The 26,725-nt window shown below is 37.2% G+C and overlaps 1 protein-coding gene across 2 annotated transcripts in view; it reads right to left on the bottom strand.

Annotated features, from left to right (window-relative positions):
• Positions 1–503: 503 nt before the first annotated feature.
• Positions 504–26,725, bottom strand: part of Capn7 (calpain 7) — a 40,057-nt gene continuing 13,835 nt past the window's right edge. Inside the window, exons 6-21 of one of the 2 annotated variants that reach the window (XM_075989024.1) lie at positions 26,176–26,262; positions 23,036–23,162; positions 20,653–20,738; positions 18,503–18,596; positions 16,404–16,550; positions 15,442–15,548; positions 14,577–14,697; positions 10,537–10,681; positions 9,413–9,512; positions 7,378–7,513; positions 6,634–6,709; positions 4,683–4,828; positions 3,754–3,816; positions 2,961–3,091; positions 1,732–1,824; positions 505–1,645 (exon numbers count right to left, since the gene is read on the bottom strand). In XM_075989024.1, coding sequence (XP_075845139.1) covers positions 1,501–1,645; positions 1,732–1,824; positions 2,961–3,091; positions 3,754–3,816; positions 4,683–4,828; positions 6,634–6,709; positions 7,378–7,513; positions 9,413–9,512; positions 10,537–10,681; positions 14,577–14,697; positions 15,442–15,548; positions 16,404–16,550; positions 18,503–18,596; positions 20,653–20,738; positions 23,036–23,162; positions 26,176–26,262 — 1,804 coding nt within the window. In that variant the 3' untranslated portion in view covers positions 505–1,500. Of the gene's footprint in view, positions 1,646–1,731; positions 1,825–2,960; positions 3,092–3,753; positions 3,817–4,682; positions 4,829–6,633; positions 6,710–7,377; positions 7,514–9,412; positions 9,513–10,536; positions 10,682–14,576; positions 14,698–15,441; positions 15,549–16,403; positions 16,551–18,502; positions 18,597–20,652; positions 20,739–23,035; positions 23,163–26,175; positions 26,263–26,725 lie in introns of both variants that reach the window. The other variant, XM_075989026.1, reaches the window with a different exon arrangement.

Raw genomic sequence — 26,725 nt, 5'->3', positions numbered from 1 at the left:
CTTGCTTACAGGAATCAATACTGTTTACATATAGGTCTTCTCCACTGGGTTTTTGTTTTTGTGCTGTTGGGGACTGAACCCAGGACCTTGGGCATGCTAAGTGCTGTGCCAATGAGCTACCTTTCAGCCTTCTATTAGTTTTTTAATGCAAAAAATTAACCCTTTTCCTCACATTTCAAGTTTATATGGCTAAATCAAAAGTCCTAAGAGTTTAGTTAAGTAAAATTTCATTGATAAATACCTTCCAACTACTGAATTAAGATATCCTTGAAGCACAGGCCTTTAATCCCAGCACTCAGAAGGCAGAGACAGGCGGATCTCTATGAGTTGGAGGCCAATCTGGCTTAGAGAGTTCCAGGACAGGCTCCAAAGCAACACAGAAACCCTGTCTCAAAACTTAAAAAAAAAAAAATCGTCAAAGCATGTATTTTCAATATACATCTGTCTTTTACAAAAAGCACAGTAGATTAACTCAAATCAAGTTCTGGAGGTTAAACTATATAATTTCCATAAGTATAAATATTTTATTTCAATTAAAGGCAGTAGAAATAGTTTTGATAATTATAAAGTAGAGACAATAACAGATCCCATCCTATTTTTCAGGATTTTAAAATCTTGAGCATCATTCTGCATTTACACAACACTAATTCCTGGTAACTCACTTTTTATGAATGCTGTATAACTCGATCACCACATACTAAAGTCTCAAGGACTCTCCAAATTCCTGTTATGAAAGCACAAACTACGGAGCAGTTTAAAACTCTACACACTAAACTTTAACATTTCCAGTCTCAGATTACTACATTTCACCAACCTAAGAATTAAAAAATGGCAACAATAAATATACCTCAGTTCTCTCTCTACAATGAATGATGTATCTAACACTGAGAACCTTCATTCTTAAGCCTGAGCATCTTCATGCTAAGCTAAATGGTACTTTTTAAAGCTTTATTCTTTCATGACATCTAGGCAACAAACATTTAAACACACAATGGAAAATTCAAATTAGTTATAATGGCATGATTCATTTGGTAATTAGTTGCCTCAGATGTATGGTGGGATTCAACATGAACAGGTTAAACTTACGTGCTCTGTAAAAACGGGAAACATAATGTAAGGATTTCAAAATACTAAAATAGCCTGCTCTTGCATTCAGTGGATCTGTGGCCCTTGTTGTCCTCATCTTGTTTCAGTTCCTTTGTCCTGTTAGCAAAAGCATCTCACAGTGATAGCTGAATCTAATCTGTAATCATATATAATTTTTATACAAAGTTAGCCCCTAAATACATGCCAACTCTGTATGCACAAAACCATGTAAACAGTACCTGTAAGATTAAGGTAATTCTATGTACAGTTCCTAGCAAACAGCATGACAAGTACCAGATTTCACTGTAGCATGTCTTTGAATTCCATTCTGATGGTTTACCATCATAATTTGTCTCTGTCTGAAGAGCCGATGACTGCAAAATATAGAATCCAGTAATAGCTGAGATTTCTCTATCACTGGAGTTGTGTTGTCTTGATGGGGACAGTACTATTAAAGTCCAAGAAAAAAGGTCCTTCTTGTTTAGGCAAAAAAGTACTTGGGATGATATTAAAGATTCCAGCAGGTATATTTTCCAATTCTAAGTAGCAAAATCCACACCTATATTGAAGGAAAATGAGAATAAGGTTATTATGTGACCATAATGTCACATAAAGTGTACACTGAACACAAAATGCCACTGTTACCTATAGTCACCACTAGATTTCCTCTGAAAGCCATGAGGACCAGGATCTCCCGTTATGGAAACTGCTACCACCTCAAATCCAACACTGTATTGCCTGGTATTAGAAATCAAACAGCATTGCTATATTAGTAAACAGTTTAAAAGACACTGCAAGGTGCAGGTGAGCTACTGAAGTATGTATGTGTGTATGCTCCACTCTTTACCAACAAGAAAGCACCCTAAAACTCTGCATACTGTTTTTACTCACAATTTCTATCTTGTTTTAAAATGGAATCCATAAAGACTAATAACGCATCAAGCTTACCTTAACACAGACTTTTGCTTTTTGTGACAAGGTCTCAGAAAGTAACCCTGACTGTCCCAGAATTCACTATGTAGACCAAGCTGGCCTCGAACTCAGATCTCTCTGCCTCTGCCACCTGAGTGCTGAATTAAAGGCATTGTGCCATCATTCCCAGCTAGATTTTTTTTTTTTTTTTTTTTTTTGGTTTTTCGAGACAGGGTTTCTCTGTGGTTTTGGAGCCTGTCCTGGAACTAGCTCTTGTAGACTAGGCTGGTCTCGAACTCACAGAGATCCGCCTGCCTCTGCCTCCCGAGTGCTGGGATTAAAGGCGTGCGCCACCACCGCCCGGCTAGATTTTTTTTTTTAAACTACAGGCTCCCCAGGGAATAATATAAAAGATAAAACATCATTTAACATAAATTTCTAGATGAAAGACTGTCGGTGTAACTGACAGAAAACCCTACAGAACAGAAGAAAGCCCTCAAAATCTAAATTCACAGAATAGTTAGTATGTGACTCATATGGCATTCCAAGACACACTCATTCACAGAGAAAAAAAAAGCTGAACTGCATTTCATACCAGATATCATCTGTATTATATTCTAGAAGTTACTGTTTACTTTTAACATCTAGTCTGTAATCTAGAACTGACTTTTAGGCCTGGTGTGAGCTAGGTGAAGTTACTGTCATACATGGACACTTACTCAGGGCTGACCTCCCCTTTATAATGCTGTAATTATCAAAAATACTTTGCCTATGTTTGCATGGATTTGTTTCCAAACGTTGTTCCCTTAAGATCAGTTTTAATATATCCTCATTAATTTAAAACTAAGGATTCTAAGTTAGTAAAAACATAGCTCAGTGCTAGAGTGGTTGCTGACCAACACAAAGCCCTAGGGTCATCTGCAGCACGAAAAGGAAAAAAAAGGCAGCTACGAATCACAAACCTTGGTCCTCTCAGTTCAATCAGTAAGGGTCCAGTTTTATCTATATGGAACTGGTAGATGGGGTTATTTTTGTGAGTCTCCTGAAAATTTCCACATCCTCCAGCACTCTGACCACTCCACTTTCCATTAATCTATAAAATAAAGTTTGTCATAACAAAATTTCACATTCTGATTCCACCATAGTTTTAGTATGTTTCTCCAATCTTTGTCACTGACAGCCTGTCCTCCTTCAGCCATTGCTTTACTATACTCCGCCTCTCACTCCGTTAAATTGTTCTCACTACCAGGAATTCTCCTTAGACTCTTCTGCATATTTATTTTACCCACACTGCAAACTATTTTCAAATTCTTTTTCAGTTCATCTAAGTGGACTTCTGATAAGCAAGGCTATCCTAATCCTGTCTCTAGAATTACTTTTATTCTATTTCCATAGAAACAATGTTGCTCACTGATCTTTTATTCTAACCAAAATAAGCAAACACTTTTCCCCTTTATTTCTGTAAAATCCCAGGAAGTGTTTTAATGGCAGTGAAATGGATTTCTTTTCTTTTTTTTTTTTTTTTGGTTTTTTTTGTTGTTGTTGTTTTTTTTCGAGACAGGGTTTCTCTGTGGCTTTGGATCCTGTCCTGGAACTAGCTCTGTAGACCAGGCTGGACTCGAACTCACAGAGATCCACCTGCCTCTGCCTCCCGAGTGCTGGGATTAAAGGCGTGCGCCACCATCGCCCGGCAGAAATGAATTTCTAAAAAGCTAAAAAAAAAAAAATGAGATTACAACCCACAGACTTTCTTACCCGTTTTGATAAGGTATATGGTGAAGGGATCTTCGAAAAAGTAAAGCTGCACGCTGAATATACCTAGATTTAAAAACATGGTAAGGCCCACCAAAAATTATTCTGAGAAACGTCACAGGAATGAATCACAATGATTAAGGGAATACACTGGCTCTATTCTAAAATACTAGTTGGGATCAAGTCAGACTTAAGTAACCAGGAACTAGAGGATTCTGGCTTAGTCTGTTACTGTGTATGACTCAGGACAATTTTACCAGCCTTAGCTTCTGCAACTTGGGAACAAAGAGGCGAGGCAGGCGGGTTTCTGTGAGTTCAAGGCCAGCCTGGTCTACAAGAGCTAGTTCCAGGATAGGCCCCAAAGCTACAGACAAACCTTGTCTCAAGAAAAAAAAAAAGACATTCCATTCAAGTTGAACTTCTTATATCTGACAAACAAATCTATGTACAACAGAAGGACAGTTACCTTTGAAGCAATATAAGTAAACAGTTGAAAACTGTTTTCTTTGAACTTGAAATTCTCAAGTTTTACAGGTGTGTGCTGCCATCATTGTACCCTACTGAAAGCTGCCATTTAATTGCACTTATTAATTCAATATACCACATTATCTCAGGAATAAACCATCACTATGAAAATGTGTTTACTTAAAATGTTATTCAAAGTAAAGTACAACTTACATTTTTACAGGAAGCATAATTATTTAATAAACATACAAAACAAAATGATTTTCAGAAATAATTCTTTTCTCTAGCACTTTAGAAGCTGAGGTCAGAGTATATGAATTCAACACCAGCCTGCGCTACATAGTGACCTTGAAGCCATACAGCAAGACTATCTCAAATGGCCCCACTTATAAAGCAGAACATGGCATAGACCCTCATTACTGTATTTTGTCACTGCATGGCTGGTTCATGGTTGGTGAATTTCTTACCCGGACTGTGTAATGAATTGTGTTCTGTTTCTCATACTGAGAAACCACTAAGGTAAAGGTGTGAGTCCCGGGCGTGGTCAGCTTTATCTTGGTCAGGTAATGAGGACTGTTGATCCGAATCCCATCAATGTATGGAGGTGGGTCAGCTGCACACAATCGAGTTTATAGAAAAGATTTTCAGAGCCAGGATTAGCTTTCTTGGAGGTTAACATTTTCTTAAAGACATAAAAAATTATATAAAGACATCTATTTAGCCCCACCCCAGAACTAAATAAACCTTGGAGGATGTTAAATTAGTTTCTTAAAGTCCCTCTTAACTACTAATCTTATCTTCCTTTCACTAATGATTTAGTGGAGCTTTTTACAAAGGGGGTTTTGTTAACAGTGATTTGTGTGTGTGCACATGTGGAGGTCAGGGGTAACTTGAGGGAGTCAGTCTCCCCTTCCACCATATGGATTACAGGGATTGAATTCAGGTTGTCAAACTTTGCAGCCAACACCTTTATCCACTGAGCTATCTCAACAGCCCATGGACTAAGTTTTTAATCTGTGTCTGTTTATTTTGTTAATGGAGAGCAAAAATACCTGATCTAGTGTGATGAAAATAAAACTGTAACCCTAGAAGTATCCTGAAAAATCACTACACATAAAAGAGGGAACACTGTTTAACTAAAAAACAAACAAAAAAACCTTTAGTTTTAAAAGTAAAGGGGGTAATAAAATGCATTTATTTGATATTATAAAGCCATATAAAATTTTCATGCATGGAAATTATTTTTTTTTAGTTATATGATGATCAACATTTGAAAACAGCTAGTTTGACTTGATGACCACTGGACCTTATGTGTCATGCCAATTTCAAAACTGAGATACTGACTACTAAGGTTTAGTGCCTTCCATAACCAGTGTAATGGTGAAGAATTCATATTTTCCTTTATGACTGAACAAAGAAAAACATGAACTCATTCTGATCCTCTCTAGAGCTACCTTTCGGACTGGCCTGTTCTTGTCAAGGTCAACAATGACTACCAGATGTTAAGTCCAACTGTATCTTCTCTGACCTCTCAGACAGCAGGAAACAGGTGTCCTCATTTTTCTCTTGGAATACCTCCTCTGCTTAGGTTCTATCAAACCTCACTGTATCATCCATTGTTTCATCAAGCATCCTGATCAAGTTTTCCAGTAATAGTGCCAACTCCTTTGCCCAGCCTCAAGACGTATGAGAACCTAAGGGTCAGTCCTGGGTATTCAGCTCTATCTACAGCCCTCTCCAAAAATGATCTGTACAGTACAGGCTTCAGATGCTACCTATATGCCTCTGCATCATCAGTTTGTACCTCAAGTCCTTAACCTGCCTTATATCCCTGTTCAGAAATCAAGTGCCCACTTGGCATCCTAACCTAGAAGTCATATTACCTCAAATTTAACAAGCCAAAAATTAACATCTGATTTTTCTCTATAACATAAATCTGCTCCCTCCTTGCATCTGACCAATTCTTATCCGTCTTAGTAACTATTACATCTGATTCTAGGGTCCTTACTGAAACACATATCTGTCCTCCTTACCTTACACTACAACAACCCAACTTCAAACCATCATTTCTCAAGTAAAATTGCTTCATTTTGGGCTGTAACTAATAAATGTTGAGAAGAAACTCAATGCTTTTTAAACCCAAGCCATGTCATCTTCCCTCTGTTCTCTTTTGGGCAGTTTGTAGACTTTTGCACCTCTTAGAAATCAAGTTCTGGTGGTATGTACAAGAACATATAAACCCAAATTCCAAGAATCTCAAAATTAAAAACAAGACCTAAATACACAATCTGTTTTGTTATTTTATTAGCCTAACAGCATAATCATTATTGATTTCTACATGCCACCTATATACAAGTCTTTCCTTTCCAACTCAATTATATAAATAAGAATGTTCAATGTCTGCTCAGCAGAACTTACCTGGGTAGTAAACTTTCTTGCCATCAGTCTTGTACACAACCATTGTGATAAACTCACGGTTATTTGCAAAGTCATCCTAAAATCACAGAGAACGCAAGGTGGTTAGGAAAATGGATTCAGGATGTTCTCTATTCTAAATGCCTACTGAATTCATTTTCTTTTTTTTCTTTTTCTTTTCTTTTTTTTTTTTCCAAGACAGGGTTTCTCTGTGGTTTTGGAGCCTGTCCTGGAACTAGCTCTTGTAGACCAGGCTGGTCTTGAACTCACAGAGATCCGCCTGCCTCTGCCTCCCAAGTGCTGGGATTAAAGGCGTGCGCCACCACCGCCCGGCTGAACTCATTTTCAAGAACACTCAGCTACTTAGTTCTATAGGAGCCATGCTTTTCTGAATAAATGACTATGTGAATGATTAAGATTACAGTAAACCTTTCTACAATCAAAACTAATGATCCAACATTTCCAAATCCCTTCCAGAATAGTCTAAGCTTACTATTCATAAATTCCAAAGTATGTATCAACCCTTATGTTCTCACTGAAAAGCAAGCTTCTCCTTCAGAGAAATATGATTAAGACTTTAGTGCATAATTATTAGGAAACTGACCTGATGATAATAATTATATACTTGAGAAAACATTTTCTGACCACCTATATACATGGAACTGGCTAGTCATAAAGCTATGGCTCTAACAATTGTATTTGAAAGAATTTCTATGTGGTGAATGTGGCATTAGAAGGTATCCATACCTTGTCTGTTATGTGTCTACTAAGCAAAACCCAAACTGCAGCACCCCCTTGTGGACACTGCACCTCCAGTTTGTACTGGGGATTGTTGGCCAGGCTATAAGCATCTTTCACAGGTCCTTGTTTAGCATCCCAAGAACTAAAAGAAAAATTAACAAAAAGACAGCAATGATTAAATTTCCAGTAAAGCTATTTTTAAACTTTTTTAAAAAAAAATAATCTTTTTGGATACTTATTTCATTATTTTATGTATAAGAATGTTTGGTCTGCATGTATCTTTGTGCATGTGTGTTTGGTGCCTGTGGAGATCAGAAGAGGGCATCAGATCTTCTGGAACTGGAATTAACATGATTGTAAGCAACTATGTGGGTGCTGGAAATTTAACCTGGGTTCTCTACAAGACCAACAAGAACTCTTAACTGCTGAGCCACCTCTCTAGTCCACAACTAAACTTTTAAACACTACTTTAAAATGTTTCCCTGGGCGGCAGTGACACAGGCCTTTAATCCCAGCATTTGGGAGGCAGAGGCAGGAGGATCTCTGTGAGTTCAAGGCCAGCCTGGTCTACAAGAGCTAGTTCCAGGACAGGTTCCAAAGCCACAGAGAAAACGCTGTCTTGAAAAAATAAAACATAAAAGTGATGTGTTTCCTTCTGCATTGCTGGTACAATGCAAACTGGTACAACCCCTTTGGATGTCATTGTGGCAATTTCTCAGAAAATTATGAAACAACCTTCCTCAAGACCCAATAATAACCACTTTTGGGTATATACTCAAAGGATGCTCAATCGTGCCACGAGGACATGTGCTCAACTATGTTCATAGCAGCTTTGTTTGTCATAGCCAGAACCTGGAAACAACCTAAATGCCCCTCAACCGAAGAATGGATAAGGAAAATGTGGTACATTTACACAGTGGAGTACTACATAGCAGAAAAAAATAACGACAGCTTGAATTTTGCAGGAAAATGGATGGAGCTAGAAAACATTATTTTGAGTGAGGTAACCCAGACACAGAAAGACAATTATCACTCAGAGGTGGTTTTTAAACATAAATTAAAGAAAGCCAGCCTACAAACCACAATCCCAGAGAACTTAGACAACAACAAGGACACTAAGAGAGACTTACATAGATCTAATCTACATGGGAAGTAAAAAGTAGAAAAAGACAAGATCTCCTGAGTAAATTGGGAGCATGGGGACTTAGGCAAGGTTCAAGGGGGGAGAGGAGAGGCAGGGAGGGAGCAGAGAAAAATGTAGAGCTCAATAAATATCAAAAAAAAAAAGAAAAGAAGTGATGTGCTTCAAATGCAAATAAGCTTTCAAAGATTTTTATTATTATTATTTTTAATTATTTCAACTTTATTTTATATACATTGGTGTGAAGGTGTCAGATTCCCCCCTAGAATGGAGTTACAGACAGTTTTGAGCTACCATGTGGGCGCTGAGAATTGAACTCTGTCCTCTGGAAGAACAGCCAGTGCTCTTAACCACTGAGCTATCTCTCCAGCCCTAATCAATTATTATTTTTCAAAACAGGGTTTCTCTGTGTAGCCCTGGCTATACTGGAACTCACTACGTAGACAGGCGGGCCTTAAAGGTGTGCACTACCATTGCTACACATTAACTATCAGAATTTTTTTTGTTTCATCCTTTAAAAAGTTTTTGGTGTAATAAAGTAATATCGAAAAAATGTCTACTACAAATACCAAAAAGAGGGCCTGATGGTCCTTCTGAATTGATCACTGTATTTAAAAATTTTAATGTGGAGAATAGGCACTGGAGAGACAGTTTGTGGTTAAGAGCATGTACTGCTCCTGTAGATGACCTGAGTTCAATTCCCAGAACCCATTTTGGGTGACTCAGAGCGGCCTGTAACTCCAGCTCCTGAGAACCCAACATCCATCCTCTTCTGGCTTCCCAGACACATGCACTCATGTGCAAACCCTATTCTCATTTGCCACATAAATTTAAAAATTTTTAAATCTTTCAAATGTAGAGACTATTATGATGCATACTCTAAAATGTATAAAAACTTACCTGTGAATGCAAGTTGATTCTTTAAAAAGAGCTGGATTCCAACTCAAATACACTACATCATAATACTGGCAAAGATCATCCCAGGAAATCCAAAATATTCCTAAAAATTAAATGTCTTTGTTAATCTAAAACATATCTTAGCAATAAATAAGAAGACTCAGTGGTTAAGAGCACCTGGCTGCTCTGCAGAGAACCCAGATTCAATCCCAGCACCCACACAATGGCCCACAACTCTTTTTAACTCCCGTTTCAGTAATCCGTTTCCAAGGTCACCAAGCACACACATACTGTACAGATATACATTCAGGCAAAACACCTACATATGTAAAAAAAATAACAATTAAAAATTAGAAACTCTTGAGACAGGACTATCTCATATTTATTTATTTGTTTGTTTGTTTTGTTGTTGTTTGGTTTTTCGAGACAGGGTTTCTCTGTAGCTTTGGAGCCTGTCCTGGAACTAGCTCTTGTAGACCAGGCTGGCCTTGAACTCACTGAGACCTGCCTGCCTCTGCCCCCAAGTGCTGGAATTAAAGGCAATGCGCCACCACCTCCCAGTGGTCTATCTCATCTTGAAATGATATTAAAGGGCTGGAGAGCTCGAGATAGCAAATGTTAGTACTTGCTGCTCTAAGACCTGGATTTGGTTCCCAGCACCCACACAATGGCTCATACCCATGTGTAACCCTAGTTTCCAGGGAGTCCTCTTATGATTTCTGTAGAGACTGCACACATTTGGTGCACATACATGCAGACAAAACACACATATAAAAGCAAGTAAAGGCTAGGGAGATGGCTTAGTCAGCAAAGTGCTTACTGCACAAGCATGAGGACCTGCGCCCATCTCCAGTACCCATACAGAAGCTGGGCATGCCAGTGTGTGTGTATATTCCCAGTACCGGGGAGGCAAAGACTGGAGGATCCTGGGGTCTTGATGACTAGCTAGGCTAGTCAATCAGTAAGCTCCTTGTTCAGCAAGACACCTTGTTCTCAAAAAGTAAGGTGGAGAGCAACAGAGAAAGATATTTGATATTGAGTTGTGACCTCCATATGCATGCACACACAGGCACTCATACACACCTCCCAATCCCAAAATGGTATTAAAGTTACAAAGAGGTATTTACCATTATCTATTTTCTGAGCTGTTCGGGGATCAAAGTTTAAATACTTTTGCAATTCTGGGGTCCAGTTTTTCACATCATTTTCACTGTACCTTCCTTTCCAGCGTAAATGGCTCCAAGGGTTTTTCAACTGGATAAACCGCAGGCCCTATATTAAAAGACAAAACAAAACAAAAAGATTAACAACAAAAGATAACATTAAATTGAAAGAGATTTACCATGTTGTAATCTTCTTAGAATAAACTTCATTACTTATCAAATATCAATTCTTTTTTTAAAAATATTTATTTACTATGTATACAATGTTCTGTCTGTGTGTATGCCTGCAGGCCAGAAGAGGGCACCAGACCTCATTACAGATGGTTGTGAGCCACCATGTGGTTGCTGGGACTTGAACTCAGGACCTTTGGATGAGCAGTCAATGCTCTTAACCCCTGAGCCATCTCTCCAGGCCCTCAAATATCAATTCTTAATTCACAGCAATATTTTCTAAAAGGGGAGCATAAAGGAGTAGAAATTTCTGCTAAATGTCCAGAGGCAGATCCTAGGCATCAGAGACATTCAAATGCATATGACTGGAGATTTTACTGATAAGCAGAAAGGGCCCAGAACAGAAGAAGAAATGCAAGAAAAGTTCAGAAAAAAAATTAGTATATGCAGCAACATACAAATTCTAGTTATTTCCAGCAAAGGAGAAAGCCTTAATATAGGTTAAGAAATGTTGTAAGGTGAGTGAACAGAAAAGCAAGGGCCTTGAACCATGGATGGGCCTTAGAGTAAACTATGGGACAGTCCCTCCAGGAGACACAGAATTGAAGGAGGATGGGAAATGGAAATAAAGATCACAGAGCATGCAAACATGTTAGATACAGATACACACACACACAAAATACTTTTAGGAATATATTAATAAAAGTCACAAATGAGATTTTAAGTAGCTTTAAGACTGTGAAAAAAAGTCTTATAGGCATAATAACATTTTAGAAGGAAGTCAAAATTGGTAGGGCATGGTGGCAATATGGCTTTAATTACAGCACTTGAAAGGCAGATCTCTGAGTTCCAGGCCAGCTAGGGCAACATAGTAAAACCCTGTCTTAAAATTTGAATAAATGTTTCAAAGACTAAAGCAGCAGAAAATAAAACTACACACCCAATAAAGGACAAGCCCAGAAAAGGTTCAAATTTATACACAATTAAAGAACACTAGTTAACGCTTTCAATTTCAACACACATCAAGAATTTGAGCAAAGATCAACTCTGACAGCATGAAATTCACAAGCAAGCTTAAAGTGGGCACTCTACAGGTTATAAAACCTGCTCAAGCTGGGCAACAATGCACATGATTGCAGTCTGAAAGGGAACATTATTAGTGAAAAAACTATTACTGGGCCACAGCGTATTTTGGTTACACATACTCTAATAAAATGCCTCAGTGTGTACAGAATGACTGTACAGATTACTGTAAAAGCACTAATCTAACTAGAAAAGCTGCTGTTTCACTATCCAAACTTAATCACAGGCCACTATCTTACTATTCTATCTTATTGTATTACTTATAAGTAATTATTATATTATATATCTTATTATATTACTTATATATATTACTATATACTATCTACTGCACTGACACCAACCTCACAGGAGGCTCTAACAAAGGAGCTCTGGTGGTAGTGGCACAGGCCTTTAATCCCAGCACTTGGGAGGCAGAGGTAGGCAGATCTCTGTGAATTCGAGGCCAGCCTGGTCTACAAGAGCTAGTTCCAGGACAGGAACCAAAAGATATGGAGAAACCCTGTCTCAAACAAACAAAAAAGGAGCTCAGGCCTGGATAGTACGATTCTAAAACAAGCACACCTTTTGGCTTTCCTGAACTTTGCATTAACTTTTTACTTTTTGCTTTAAGGATTCAATTTAGCCGGGCAGTGGTGGTGCACACCTTTAATCCCAGCACTCGGGAGGCAGAGGCAGGCGGATCTCTGTGAGTTAGAGTCCAGCCTGGTCTACAAGAGCTAGTTCCAGGACAGGAACCAAAAAGCTACGGAGAAACCCTGTCTCGAAAATCAAAAAAAAAAAAGATTCAATTTTACTGACATGTTTAAGGAAATAAACAATTTTATACAACTTGGTTGGGGTTGGAATCCTGCCTAATTCATAAAGCCTTAAGATCATAAAGTTTTACCAAGGATTGAGGATTGAATCTATAAATTACACCAAGGATTGAGGATTGAATCTATGCCCTCATGCCTGCTGAAGTGCTCTGCCACTCAGCAACATCATCCAGTGGAGGATTTAAAGTTTAACTGTTGTGGCAGGCTCATACTGCCTTTCATTCCTATACAATTATGTGTCACAACAGCATTTGGCCAGTAGTGGACCTTATATATGACGGTGATCACATACAGTGGTGGCGCACGCCTTTAATCCCAGCACTCGGGAGGCAGAGGCAGGCGGATCTCTGTGAGTTCGAGACCAGCCTGGTCTACAAGACCTAGTTCCAGGACAGGCTCCAAAGTCACAGAGAAACCCTGTCTCGAAAAACCAAAAAAAAAAAAAAAAAAAGATTATAATGGATCTGAAAATTCCTGCTGCTTACTGACATCATAGCCATCCTAAGGTCAGAGTGCAATGCATTATACATACACATTTTAACTAAGTAAGCTAGGAGGCTTGTTTAGAACTGAACACACCACAGGCCAAAATATCATGAATAACATTTATTACTGTTAAATACTATGCATTTGTTGTTTGAAAGGTCTCATTACATATCCCAGGGTGACTACGTAGCCCAGGTTGGCCTTTAGAGTTTGTTTCTTACCCTGTATCTGGAATTCTGGAATTGTTTTTTAACCTTTTTTAAAATTTGCTTTTCTTTTATTGTGAGGCTTGTAAAAATAAACCTATTGTATTTGTACAGTCAACTGTAAAGAGTATAGCACATATAATTATGCAAAGTACACAATATCTAATAATGACAAATACTTCTGGCACTAGCTTATATACTCCCTATATTTTTTTATCATCATTTTAGAATATACTCCTACTGAAAAGGAAAAAAAAGGAGCCAGACATGATGGCATGTACCTGTAATCCCAGAGCTTGGGAGGCTGGGCAGAAGGGTTAGGAGTTCAAGGCCAGCCTGGGATACCTGGCAAAACCCTGTCTTAAAAAAAGCCTTAACTGTCAAACTGTATGCAGCTACCTTAAGCTAACAAGAGCTTCACACATCTTGTGTCTCCTGCTGCACCATTTTCTCTTGTTTGATTTAATCTGGTATTTCTTCTTGAAGGCCCTAGGAGCAAGACAGACAGACAGACACAATATTGCCTAGCTGTATAATAGACCATACCATCTAGGCTCTGTAAGGAACTCTCGTGTCTGCATAACAAAATCACGGACAGATTTCTTGGATTATATCCTGGGCTAAATAGCCTATTTCTGTGTGCCAACTTGACAGTTTAATTAACAAATAATGGGTACTGCTTTTGCTGAATGATCACACCTCTCTATCCAATTAAGGAAGGCCACTTGTATCTTCTACTGCAGAGAACTCATCAACTTTTCATTTAAAAATAACAATAACCTGCAGAGTAATAAGGTCACATTTGAAGACCTCAGGATGCCCAAGGACATACTGAGAAAGGCTGTAAAAGGCCTGACAGCATGCAAAAACTTCAAGGAAGAGAAGTGCACGTGCACACAGGCCCAATCATCTCTTATTCCTAGCCATTTTCCTATATTTCCTTTCACAGATATATATCTTCTATGCCCTTGAGCTTTCTACCATGACTAACCCAGAGCACCAACATGCTACCTGGGCCCGTCAGAGCTATGTACTAGTCTCATCTGTGGTGACTATCCTGGAGAAGAAAAGGTGTGCTGGCATCTCTGTTCCATTGTCACTGCATTTCATCTGCACCTTTGGTCTCCTAATTTCCAATGGCAGAAACCAAGTTGCTTACACTAGTAGAATGGCTCTAAAAGTCTGATCACTGTGCTACTGTAAGATGTTATCAATCAAGAAAGATAAAATTATAAGGCTTAACCTTGAACTCTCTAATATCCAAAACAGCATATGCATGTGTGGGAACCAGGCCCCACTTCTCCCCTTCCGCTTCGGTCATCATTCCAGTTGACGCAGTGATGAGGACATCCCCTTTGTGAAATCTGCACGGGCACCAGAGACAAGCAGTTAGAGCACGACACACTTTAAATCTCAGATCACGTCATCTTTCTTACTGTCTGCTGGCTTATACAAAAACTTCACATTTGAAAACTGTTTTAAAAACTGGCTATTTTAACAGATGAATTATCATTTTTATTACCCACCATCCCACCAGGACAACTTAATTCTCAGGCACAAACCTATCAGTGAAGAAAAACAAGTGCTAAATTTTTACCTGACAAACAAGGATACAGATGTGAAAGATTAAATTTACTTCTCCAAAATGGATTTGGCTTTGTTTACCAAATCACAAGTTTCCTACTTCTGATACTCTATGTTTGTTATGGTTTGGAGAGTTTCCCAGAACCTCCATATAAATTTCCCATTTGCAGTTTAAACTCTCGAGACTTCTTTTCCCACCTTCCCTCAGACTTTATAAGTACTTTGGCAGGAGCATATGGTTTTTCTACATTCCACATTCCATATTCAACAACTATGGGACATCTCAAATTTGGATTAACTGTGTCCACAATTAAGGACAACTAAGGCTGTCAGTTAGCACACATGTAAAATGACTGCTTTTACTGGAGGTAGTGTGTGCAGAGATGATTCCAGAAAGCTGAGGCAGGAGGATCACAAGTTGGAGGTCCACCCATACTTCTCAAAAAACAGTTTCTGCCATCCCTACCCTAAATAAAGTGTGCTGCCTTTAAACAGGAAGGGAGAGAGTGAGGAAACACACTTGCCTTTGATAAAGCATTCTGAATGAATTATCCTTACTGAAGGTCTGGCTATCTGAATGCATCGCAATCCTCTCTGGTATCCACCCAGTCAGTGCATGCAAATCAATATTCTGAAATATAAACACAATTCAGAACTGTCAGTGTTTTTAGGCTGTTAATAAATTCGCAGGAGAGCTACTGATTTGGCATAATGATCTTGAAGATAAAGTGGCTTTTCTGCTTTCTGAACTCGAGAATTCTTTAAGAAAGATTTATGTGTATGGGTGTTTTGCCTGCCATATGTGTCTGTGCACCACTTGTATGCCTGGTGCCCATGGAGACCAGAACAGGCATCAGATCCTCTTGAACTGGAATTACAGACAGTTGGGAGCTGGCATGTTGGAAGCTGGGAACAGAACTCAGGTCTTCTACAAAAGCAACAGGAGTTCTTAAGTGCTAAGCCATCTATCCAGCCTCATAAAAGACTTTTTTTTTATTGGTAGATATAAGAAGACTCAAAATGCAATACAAGAGATTGCTATGATGACAAGTTATTTATCACACAGTAAGTTTTTACAATCAGTCAGTTCTAGCATGTTACATACACTCCTACTCTTTCTTTCTCTAAGTTGAATAAAAAGGCAATCAGCTAGGTAGGCATGATGGAGGTAGAGGCAAATAAATCTCTGTGAGCTCAAGGCCAGCCTGCTCTATATAGCCAGTTTCAGGACAGCCAGGGCTACATAAAGAAACAGCATCTCAAACAAACAAACAAAAAAAAGGGGCAATTAATTACAAAACTAAACTAAAAGCATCTGAAAAAACATAACTGAATGTGCAAGTTGGGAAGTAAAACTGTTAATATCAATATAAGAATGATCTTTCCATTCACTGCCTTGCATTGTAAGATCCTGAAGAATGACTTTTAAACTTTAAAATATATTAGGTAGCATAGTGTGTGTCTGTAACACATATCCATGACTTACTGAGTTGGATCCTGGGAAATCATATCCTCCCATAACTTTCATGTATGCTTTCTCTATAAGTGATACCCATAATTCACTTTTATTGTTGGAATAAGAACACAACAATTCTCCTTTATGATCAACAGGTAACTGATCATCAATTATCACCTGCAGAAAGAGAACATTAACTTCATTAGGTGAAACAATCTTTAAATCTCAATTAAAAAAAACCAACTTTATATCAACAACAGCCACAATGTACCTATTATTAAGATAATGACAGCTTTATAAAATGCTTACCATTTTAATACAATGTCTTTATTCAGTCTTACAAGCTAATCTCACTGACAAGAAAGCCAATAATTACACACGAGATGTGTATGTGTGTGTATATATATATACATATATATTATATATACATATATATAAATCAAGATTTTTAGGGATTCTAGAATGTATACTATATTTAAAATTACAAAAGAGCCTCCCTATTTTTGGTATATCTTTATAAAAAGATTTATACTATATATGATTGTACCAGTAGAATAGTCTAACTAAAAAATACATTTAAATAACTGAGCAAGCAATACCACAAAGATTTGGTATCTAATTAATACCAAAAATTACTTGGGAAAAAAAAGAAGAAAATGATTTGGAATACATGGGGCTAAAATAAGAGTTCTAATCTGAAAATAGTACAAAGATTATTACTTCAAAAACTTTTTGAAACAAGCTATGTAGCCCAGGCTGGCCTCTAGCTATCCTCCAGTCTCAGCCTCCTGAGTCCTAGGTATAGGTATGTGCCTATGTGCCACCATGCTCAACACTGAAAGGGTCTTTTAAACAAGAGGTTACTATCTTTCTCAAAATTGTTTGTTTAGTTTTTAAGTAATCAAAGTAATTCTAAAGTGTTCCCAAACAATAGCATCAGCATTAGGATTAGCACTGAGACTGTTAAAAAGGCAAGTTCTGGCCTCATCCCAGATCTGCTAAATGAGAAAGTAAACCAGGGCTGGAGATACAGGCCTATATTCTAAGCTACTCCAAAGGCTGAGGCAGGAATCAGAGGGTATCACTATGTAGTCTTGGATGGCATGAACTCACTATGTAGACCAGGATGGACTCAAGAGATCTATCTGCCTGCCTTTGTCTCCTGAATGCTGGGAGTAAAGTTATGTACCACCAACCTCTTATTAATTTATAATTTTAAAAAAAATATTATTATCTGTGAATGTGCATGATGCATGGACATGTGTGGAAGGATATGTCACAGCAGGAGTGAAGGCACTCAAGTCCCCTTCCACATTTACATTCCAAGAATTGAACTCATCCATTAGGTTTGCAAGGGAAGTGCCTTTACCCATGAAACAATTTGGCTGATCCCCATTTTCTTTTAATTAAAAGAATTAAAGAGCCTTTCCATTGTTCTCAAGGTGAGGCAAAAGCATTACAGGTTTGAGGCAAGAATGGGATACATTAACCACACCCTGTCAGAAAAAGGAAGCAAAACAAAAATTTAGATCAGATTAAAAATTATTAATCATTAACAATTATTTTAGAACTCTGAATAAGGTATTTGAAAACCAATTTTTAAAAAAGACTTTAGTGCAGTGACTCATACCTGTAGCTCCAGCTATTCATGAGGATCACTTGAGACCAACTGAAGACAATTTGAGCAAAACAATTAAATATATAAGAAAATATTTTTATGGGACTATAAAGACAGCTCAGTGGTTAAGAACACTTGCTGCTCCTCAAGAGGCCAGAGTTCAGCTCCTAGTACCCATATCAGTTTACAAGGACCTATAATTTCTAGTCCCAGGGACCTGACACCCTCTTCTGGCCTCCACAGGCACCTGCACACATGTAATGCATGCACACAAATATACACAAATTAAAAAAGTCTTGAAAAATTTTATACTTGTTTTATTTTTAATTACTAACAAATGATTCTATTAGTAGTAGCATATACAATATATCACATATTTAAATCAAACCAATTGACTTTTAAAATCTTTACACAGTCAACTTTTCTTAGTTTGTTTCCCTCAAGATTCAAGGGTGAAGAGGTAAAGAAAGAAGAGATGGAAGTAGGGAATGGGAAGGAAAAAGATATTCACCTTTCTTGGGACACCATTGAGGTGAAGTTTTACCATATACTTTCCACAGGGATTGTACTCTGGTTCTCCATCCTTATTCTGTGGATAAATTATGCTTTGGAAAGAAAAAAATAAGTATTAAAATACCAATGTTAATATTCAGCATCAACTAATATATAAAATTTTATATTACATTTAAACACAAGCCATTCACTGATAAATATTTTCTTCCAAACTTTATAAAAAATGAACAGACTATTTTATTTTAATATTTTAAACATTGCTTGGTTATGGTTTTCCTTTTGAGATAGGGTCTCATTATGTAGCCAAGCTGATCTTGAACTCATAAGCTTCCTGCTTCAACCTACCAAATGTACCATTCCCAACTTAAGGAAATATCTTCTAAAATCATAAACTAGAGCATAAATCTTCACAATATTCTGCGTTAGGGTCTTACATACTTCAGGCTGACTTCTAACTATATAGCAGAGGAGGGTTTTGAACTTCTGATCTTCCAGCTTCCACCTCCAGAATGGCGGGATGATAGGTGTACTCCGTTATGATAAGTTTATACAGTATTGAGGATTGAACCCAGAGCCCCGTGTACTAGGTAGGCAAGCACTTTATTAACTGAGCTACAGTCTATAGTACTCAATTTTTAACTACAAGTTTTAACAAATCACATATTGAATAAACATATTTTAAGCCAGTTAAAATTATCTTTTATCATTGGTTTTAAAAAGATCATTTCAATAAATATAATTAAAGCACTTAGCACCATTCTAATAAGGCTACACAAAATTAAAAGTATATAATGAATTCTAGAGAGATGACTCAGCACTTAAAAAGTACTTCTCGTCTTTGCAAAGGACCTGGGATCTGTTGCTAGCATCCACACGGTGGCTAATACCCATTTTAACTCCAGATCCAGGTGATCCAAAACCATCTAATTTCTAAGGGCACCAGACAATTTTTGTGTAGAGAGTAAAGACACAACACATATGATCATACAATTAATAAATTACAAAGTTGCACAAAAGGCATGTGGTGCACAGATATACATGCAAGCAAAACATCTATCCATACACATTTTAAAATTTTTTTAAATTATACAATGAGATATTTTAAGAATTTTCGTTACCAATTTTCTTTTAAAAGTGTGCACCAAATCAAGCACATTCCAAATTGTTTATTTATATGGCAAATAAATGAAACTAAGCACTGCCTGATTTATCGTTTATTCTTAGGACAAGCTAAATGAGAGCATGGTTATAATTATACTGAGTGGCCGGGCGGTGGTGGCGCACGCCTTTAATCCCAGCACTTGGGAGGCAGAGGCAGGCGGATCTCTGTGAGTTCGAGACCAGCCTGGTCTACAAGAGCTAGTTCCAGGACAGGCTCCAAAACCACAGAGAAACCCTGTCTCGAAAAACCAAAAAAAAAAAAAAAAAAAAAAAAAAAAAGAATTAATTATACTGAGTGCTTTTAAGCTTAATATAATTTTCAAAAACTGAACAAAACTCAAACATTTCAATACAATTTAAAGCTGTTATAGTCAACAGAAATGCATGCCATTTTATATTTTCCTGTAGCCATATTAAAAGTTAAAGATGAAAAGCATTTAATTTCAACACTAGGGAGGCAGAAGCAGGTAAATCTTTGTTAAGTTTGAGGCCAGTCAGGCAACATAAAGACCATGTCTCCAAAAACAAACAAAAAAGTTAAAAATCAGATTAATTCTGTAATATTTTTTGCTTAATCCAATTATGATTCCAACAAATACTCAACACTTAAAGAAATATTTTCCAATTCTACAATTTGTATGTTAAGTTTTCAAAATCTCATGGACCTCTTGCACTTGCCACCCATCTTAACCTATTCCAAGTGTTCAATAACCAGTGGCTAACTTTCTGTACAGTTAAAATTACCAAGTATAAATAGGACATGGTTTCTACCTTGATTACATCAATTTCTAAACACATTCCACATACATTATTTTGCAACGTATGTACATGTTCTTTAGATGAACTTCCCACATTCAGGAATCATCTATTTAACCCACAGAAGGGTCATAATAATCTAGTGATATACCCTCTCCACTACTACATGCATATGGTCTAAGCCTTAAATTTTAAGTAACAATTATATGAAGGACAAACACAAAAATTTACCTGGTAATCAACTTCTTATTGAATCGTCTCTCATAAGCTGCACTGATGGCCAATGATGCCACAAAGGAACAATCTGATACTATTGTCTGTTAATAAGAGCATATTCTTTCATTCATGTAACCAGCATTTGTACAATATTTATACATTACATCTACCACTTTAGCTTTTATATTAAATATCTTGATTAATATTCAAATAGAAAAATAGAACTGTCATGTTACTAACTCATATATTTTATTCAAACAAATCCTAGAAAAAGTATCGCAATGAATACTTTTAGGTTTGTGGTGTATTATATACTTTTATGGGGTGGTGTATTAGTGTGAGTGTAAGCATGTACACGCAGGTATATATGCAGGCCCAAGGTCAATGATAAGGATTGTTCCATTCAATCACTTTCTACCTTTTACTTTTATTTTTTTTATTTTTTATTTATTAATTTTTTTTTTGGTTTTTTGAGACAGGGTTTCTCTGTGGTTTTGGAGCCTGTCCTGGAACTAGCTCTTGTAGACCAGGCTGGTCTCGAACTCACAGAGATCCGCCTGCCTCTGCCTCCCAAGTGCTGGGATTAAAGGCGTGCGCCAACACATATACATGTATGTGTGTCTGTGTTTATTTTCAATTATGTATCTCTGTATGTGTCTATTTGGGGCTATATGTGCACATGGAGTGTGGAAACTCAAGGAGGACAAAAGAGAACATTGCAGGCTTATGAGCTCCAATATCATGCAGTGGGAACCAAACTTATCCACCCTTTACTTTTTGAGAGGGTCTTTCACTGAACTTGAAACTTCCCAATTCAAGTAGGCTGGCTGGCCAGATAACATCAGAGATCACTTATCTGCATCACCAAGGCGGGGTGTTACAGTAGTACACAGCCATCCTTTTCCTTTTTAAAAAAAAAATTTTTTTTTGATTTTCGAGACAGGGTTTCTCTGTAGCTTTTGGTTCCTGTCCCGGAACTAGCTCTTCTAGACCAGGCTGGCCTCGAACTCACAAAGATCCGCCTGCCTCTGCCTCCCGAGTGCTGGGATTAAAGGCGTGCGCCACCACCGCCTGGTTTACATAAAAATTTTTAAAAAGGCCGGGCAGTGGTGGCGCATGCCTTTAATCCCAGCACTCGGGAGGCAGAGGCAGGCGGATCTCTGTGAGTTCGAGGCCAACCTGGTCTACAAGAGCTAGTTCCGGGACAGGCACCAAAGCTACAGAGAAACCCTGTCTCAAAAAACCAAAATAAGGCCGGGCGGTGGTGGCGCACGCCTTTAATCCCAGCACTTGGGAGGCAGAGGCAGGCGGATCTCTGTGAGTTCGAGACCAGCCTGGTCTACAAGAGCTAGTTCCAGGACAGGCTCCAAAAAACCACAGAGAAACCCTGTCTCGAAAAACCAAAAAAACCAAAAAAAAAAAAAATAAAATAAAAAAAAAAAAACCAAAATAATAATAATAAATAAATAAATAATAAAAAATTTTATGTGTATGGGTGTTCCAGTCTGCATATAATTCTGTGAACCACATGTTTGCCCACTGACCAAAAAAATTAGAAGGCATTCAATCCCCTGGGACTAGAGTTACAAACAGGTATGAGCTTCCATGTAGGTGCTGGAAATTGAACCTGGGTCCTCTGGAGGAGCAGCCAGTGTTCTTACCCACTAAGCCATCTCCATCCCCTCCTGAATTTTTATGTGTTTCTGAGGATGCAAATTCAGGTCTTTATGCTTATGCAGCAGGGACTTCCCTAGCCTCCAAGAGTTAAATACTTAAACAATTAAGTATAAAATTTCCTTGGCAAGTATAAAATTCAATTCTCAAGTTTCACACCTACAAATGCAAAAATCTATACTTGGGGCTTGGATTGTAGCTTAGTTATTACAGTGATTGCCTAGCATGCACTAGATCCCAAATTCAATTCCCATTATTGGAAAAAAAATCTGTAATTGCTCAGAACAGTTTCTCGTATTATTTTCTCAATGTTAAAGACAGAATGCACAGATTGCCCTAGGCATGGTGGCACACACCGTGATCTCAACTACTTGGGAGGCTGATGTTGGAGATCACTGAATTTAAGGCCAGCTCAGGCAACAGAGCAAGATGCTATCTCAGAAGAAAAAAAATAACAAATTTTCGGTCTCATTTTGAGATTTATCTTGTCATGTAGCCCAGACTGGTCTCAAACTTACTATGTAGCCCACGACAGCATTAAACCATGAGAGCTGAGATTATAGGTATGTGCTACCAAATCAAGCTGGAAATAATGTGAAGGATGAGAAAATTTTGCAATTATACTCATGCATCTAAATATATACAATCTAATAAAAATCAAATCTAAATTCAAATTTCCTTAGAGTACCAATTTTCCTAAACATTATACAAAATAAATGTTTACCTGCTTTATACTAAAACTGGATACAGTATATATCATTGTAGGGTTGTTGGTGAGATCTTCTGGTCGTACCCACTTAGAAAATGTAGTTTTTTGTTTAGGTGATAATGGAAGCTTGCCCCATCTATCACTGAGGAAACAATAAAAGTTAAAAGAATATATTAATTTTTAAAGATGACTTGAGAGGGAATGAGACCTCCTTTTTGGCATAGATATCATACAGCTACACTTCTGCCTTCCTAAAATAATCAGGCAGATCTGGCTCTTTACACTTAACCTTGAAATCAGTCAACCTGGGGCTGGAGAGATGGCTCAGAGGTTAAGAGCGTCGCCTGCTCTTCCAAAGGTCCTGAGTTCAATTCCCAGCAACCACATGGTAGCTCACAACCATCTGTAATGAGATTTGGTGCCCTCTTTTGGCCTACAGTCATACACACAGACAGAACATTGTATACTAAATAAATAAATAAATATTTAAAAAAAAAAGAAATCAGTCAACCTGAACACCTTCTCCAGTTTAAAAAAATAAAAGTGAAGACAGAAGCTTATATTTACTTAGAAATATGGTATAGACACTTATCATAGTTATGATGGTCAGGAAACTCAGCAATAAAATGGAGTCATTAACAATACACACTGACCCACTGAGGACCTAGGAAGCTACCAGCTCTTTCCCTTGCTCTTGAAAAGGCAGAGAGACCAGCAAATTTACTAAACAGTGACTTTGTGCCGAGCATAACGCCAATATGCTTTATATATTATTCTCCACTTAAATGCTCAAAATAACTATTCAGTTAAGAACTTTTTAGAAAAGCACAAACTGGTTGGTTACCAAGGTCATGAAGCTAAGAGGTGACAACCGAATCCAAGCCTGTGGTACCACATCCACCATGTCACCCACTACACTGTACTCACTCTGTGCTGTAGGATCTCTTTAAAGCTGACATAAAACCCGAATAAAATCCACCTACCTCCCCAAACCCCAAGTCTTCACCTTCCTACAGCAATGGCAACATGGGTCTCTTTGGATTTCAAAAGATTTTGCGGTAATGTGTAATATGCAAACTAAAACAAATTTGTGTAGTTCTTTTATCCAAGAATGTTGATGAGTATTAGATAAGAAGATTTTGTGCTCAAGTATGACCTGAAAACCTAAAGTACTAGTTTCTTCACTGTAGGTAGAACACCTCTAGACTTTTATGAGCCCATGTTGTTGCAAATCTCTTAGATAGAAACAACTGCCTACAACACTGCTTAAAAACATTTTGTTGTTTTTACATTTTGAGAAGTGGTCTTGAACTTATGATCACCCTACCTCTGCCCTCAGGGCGCTGTGACTGCAGGTGTGCCGTCACACCTGGACTCTCAAACATTCTGATCATCACCTCACAGAACCTCTGCTGTTCAGGTAACACTTTAGCTAGAACCTGTGTAATGTCAGGAGCCGAGTATAAATAGAGACAGGGCTCAGTAAACTTAGGAGTTTAAAGGACAGCAATCACAAACTCGTAAGGAAGAAAATCAAAACTAATTCAAGCCTATAATTTTATCTATTGCTCATCCATTATTAGCCTTCCATATAACAGATACTAGAGAATAAACTGAAGAAAGATTCCACGGTATTTGTTCTCTCAAGTCACTGTTAGTGATTAAAGTCAGTGTTAAACACATTTCTTTTCTTAGACTCATAAGGGTACTAAAAGTATTTTATAAACTACAATGCTTATGATTTAAAGGTTAACATATCACCAGAATAAAAAAAAATTTAAATCAGTCTCTAAATCATTGGTTCTCAATCTGCAGGTCATAACCCCTTTGGGGGAGTCCCATATAAGATATACTGCATATCAGTTATTTACATTACATTTCATAAAAGTAGCAATATTACAGTTATAAAGTAACAACGAAATAATTTTATGGTTGGGAGGTCACCACAACATGAGAAAGGGCCGCAGCATTAGAAAGGTTGAGAACCACTGCTCTAAATTATGTTAAATTATGAAACCTTTTTCCTGTCAATCTGTTAAATAAATTTAAATTTTTACATTTTTTCTTATAATTATTCTCTATGTAAAATAATTTAGATGACAAAAGTGGGAAAATACTGCCACTTAGTCAATTTTAGTATTTATCTATTCTTCAAATGGATAATATAATTCAATATATTATAATCTTAAATATAATTCACTCAGTAAGTAAATCTTGAGTATTTACTATAAAGAGATATTATAGAAATTTAAAAAAAAAGAAAAAAAAACAGATATTGTGCTAGATACAGGGTAGAATTTAGTTAAACAGACAAGATCTCTGTCCTTACAAAGCTTATAGTTTCCAGATGGGGACATGTATTAAGCAAGTAATTATCAAAAAAAGAAAAAGTGGAGGGGGAACTTCTAACTGTGGAATTTAGAAATCCCAATTTAGGAATACTAATTCCTAAACTGAGGGAGCTTTGTCGATGGCCATACCACCCTGAACACATTGATCTCCTGCAAATTAAAAGAGTTTTTGTATTTCATGTTTTACTTTTTCAATCATATTACTAAATTGTCTCAACTTTTCTATATTTTTCTTTTGGACATTCTCGCATGAGAGATGTGATTTAATTTGCTACATTTAAACTGAAAACACAAATTTATATCTCCTTAAATATAATCATACTCTAGTGTAAATACATATATATAGCACATACTAGAGTGATTTACTCTAATAATTCACAATTATAGTATCTTTTGTGTAGGTATTTGAGTGTATCTCTAAACACTTAGATTACTTTCTGGGGTTTTTTCTACAGTGATCCAATCATTAACTAGACAAATGGTTGCTCAGTATTTACACTGTACCAAGTATTATATTTATTATATTAAGCACTATGTCTATAATGTTAGGTTAAAAAAATCCCCTTGAGCCCATAACCAAGCCAATTAAGATCAATGTGATATAATGGTTCTCTATCATCATACTCTATTAAACTGACAACTTCATGTTGCTCAGATCTTTATTTCAACCTCTTTATCTTTCCACCTCTTTCCCAAAAGTACTCCTCTTTTCCAACCAACTTTGCATATAAAATTTAACTTCAAGGCTATGAATTAAATTGAACTTCAGAGTATTGGAAATAAAAGTTAAATGTGCTTACTTACCAAAAAGGCATTGGATAAGCAAAACGTTCCCTCAGATCAACACTCATGAAAGGAACATATTCTATACCATTTATTTTTGATGTTGTCCTATAAGGCACAAGAAAAAGATCTAAGTTTTCAAGTCTATCTTATAAATCACCAATTTTAGTTAAACTCTAAGTTTAAAATACAATAGCATCTCAGTCTTTTAGCTAGTACTGAAGGAAAAGTTTCTTTTCCTTTTTATTTTGGTTTTTTCAAGACAGGGTTTCTCTGTGTTGCTTTGGAGACTGTCCTGGAAAGAGCTCTTGTAGACCAGGCTGGCATCGAACTCACAGAGATCCCCTGCCTCTACCTCCTAAGTGCTGGGATTAAAGGTGTGCACTAACACCGCCCGGCTCTGGTATTTCTCTTATCAAAACCATCCTAATAAAGATCTGAAAACTATGAAGTTGTCAATTTAATAAAGTACCATACTTTGTCATTGAAATTTTTCCTTCATTGCACAGCATGGTGGCGTATGCCTTTAATACTAGCACTCAGGAGGCAGAGGCAGGCAGATCTCTATAAG

Source organism: Microtus pennsylvanicus, chromosome 10 (assembly GCF_037038515.1).
Source record: "Microtus pennsylvanicus isolate mMicPen1 chromosome 10, mMicPen1.hap1, whole genome shotgun sequence".
NCBI lineage: Eukaryota > Metazoa > Chordata > Mammalia > Rodentia > Cricetidae > Microtus > Microtus pennsylvanicus.
Note: the sequence above shows the minus strand (reverse complement) of the source record. Positions and strands in the feature narration are given on the sequence as shown.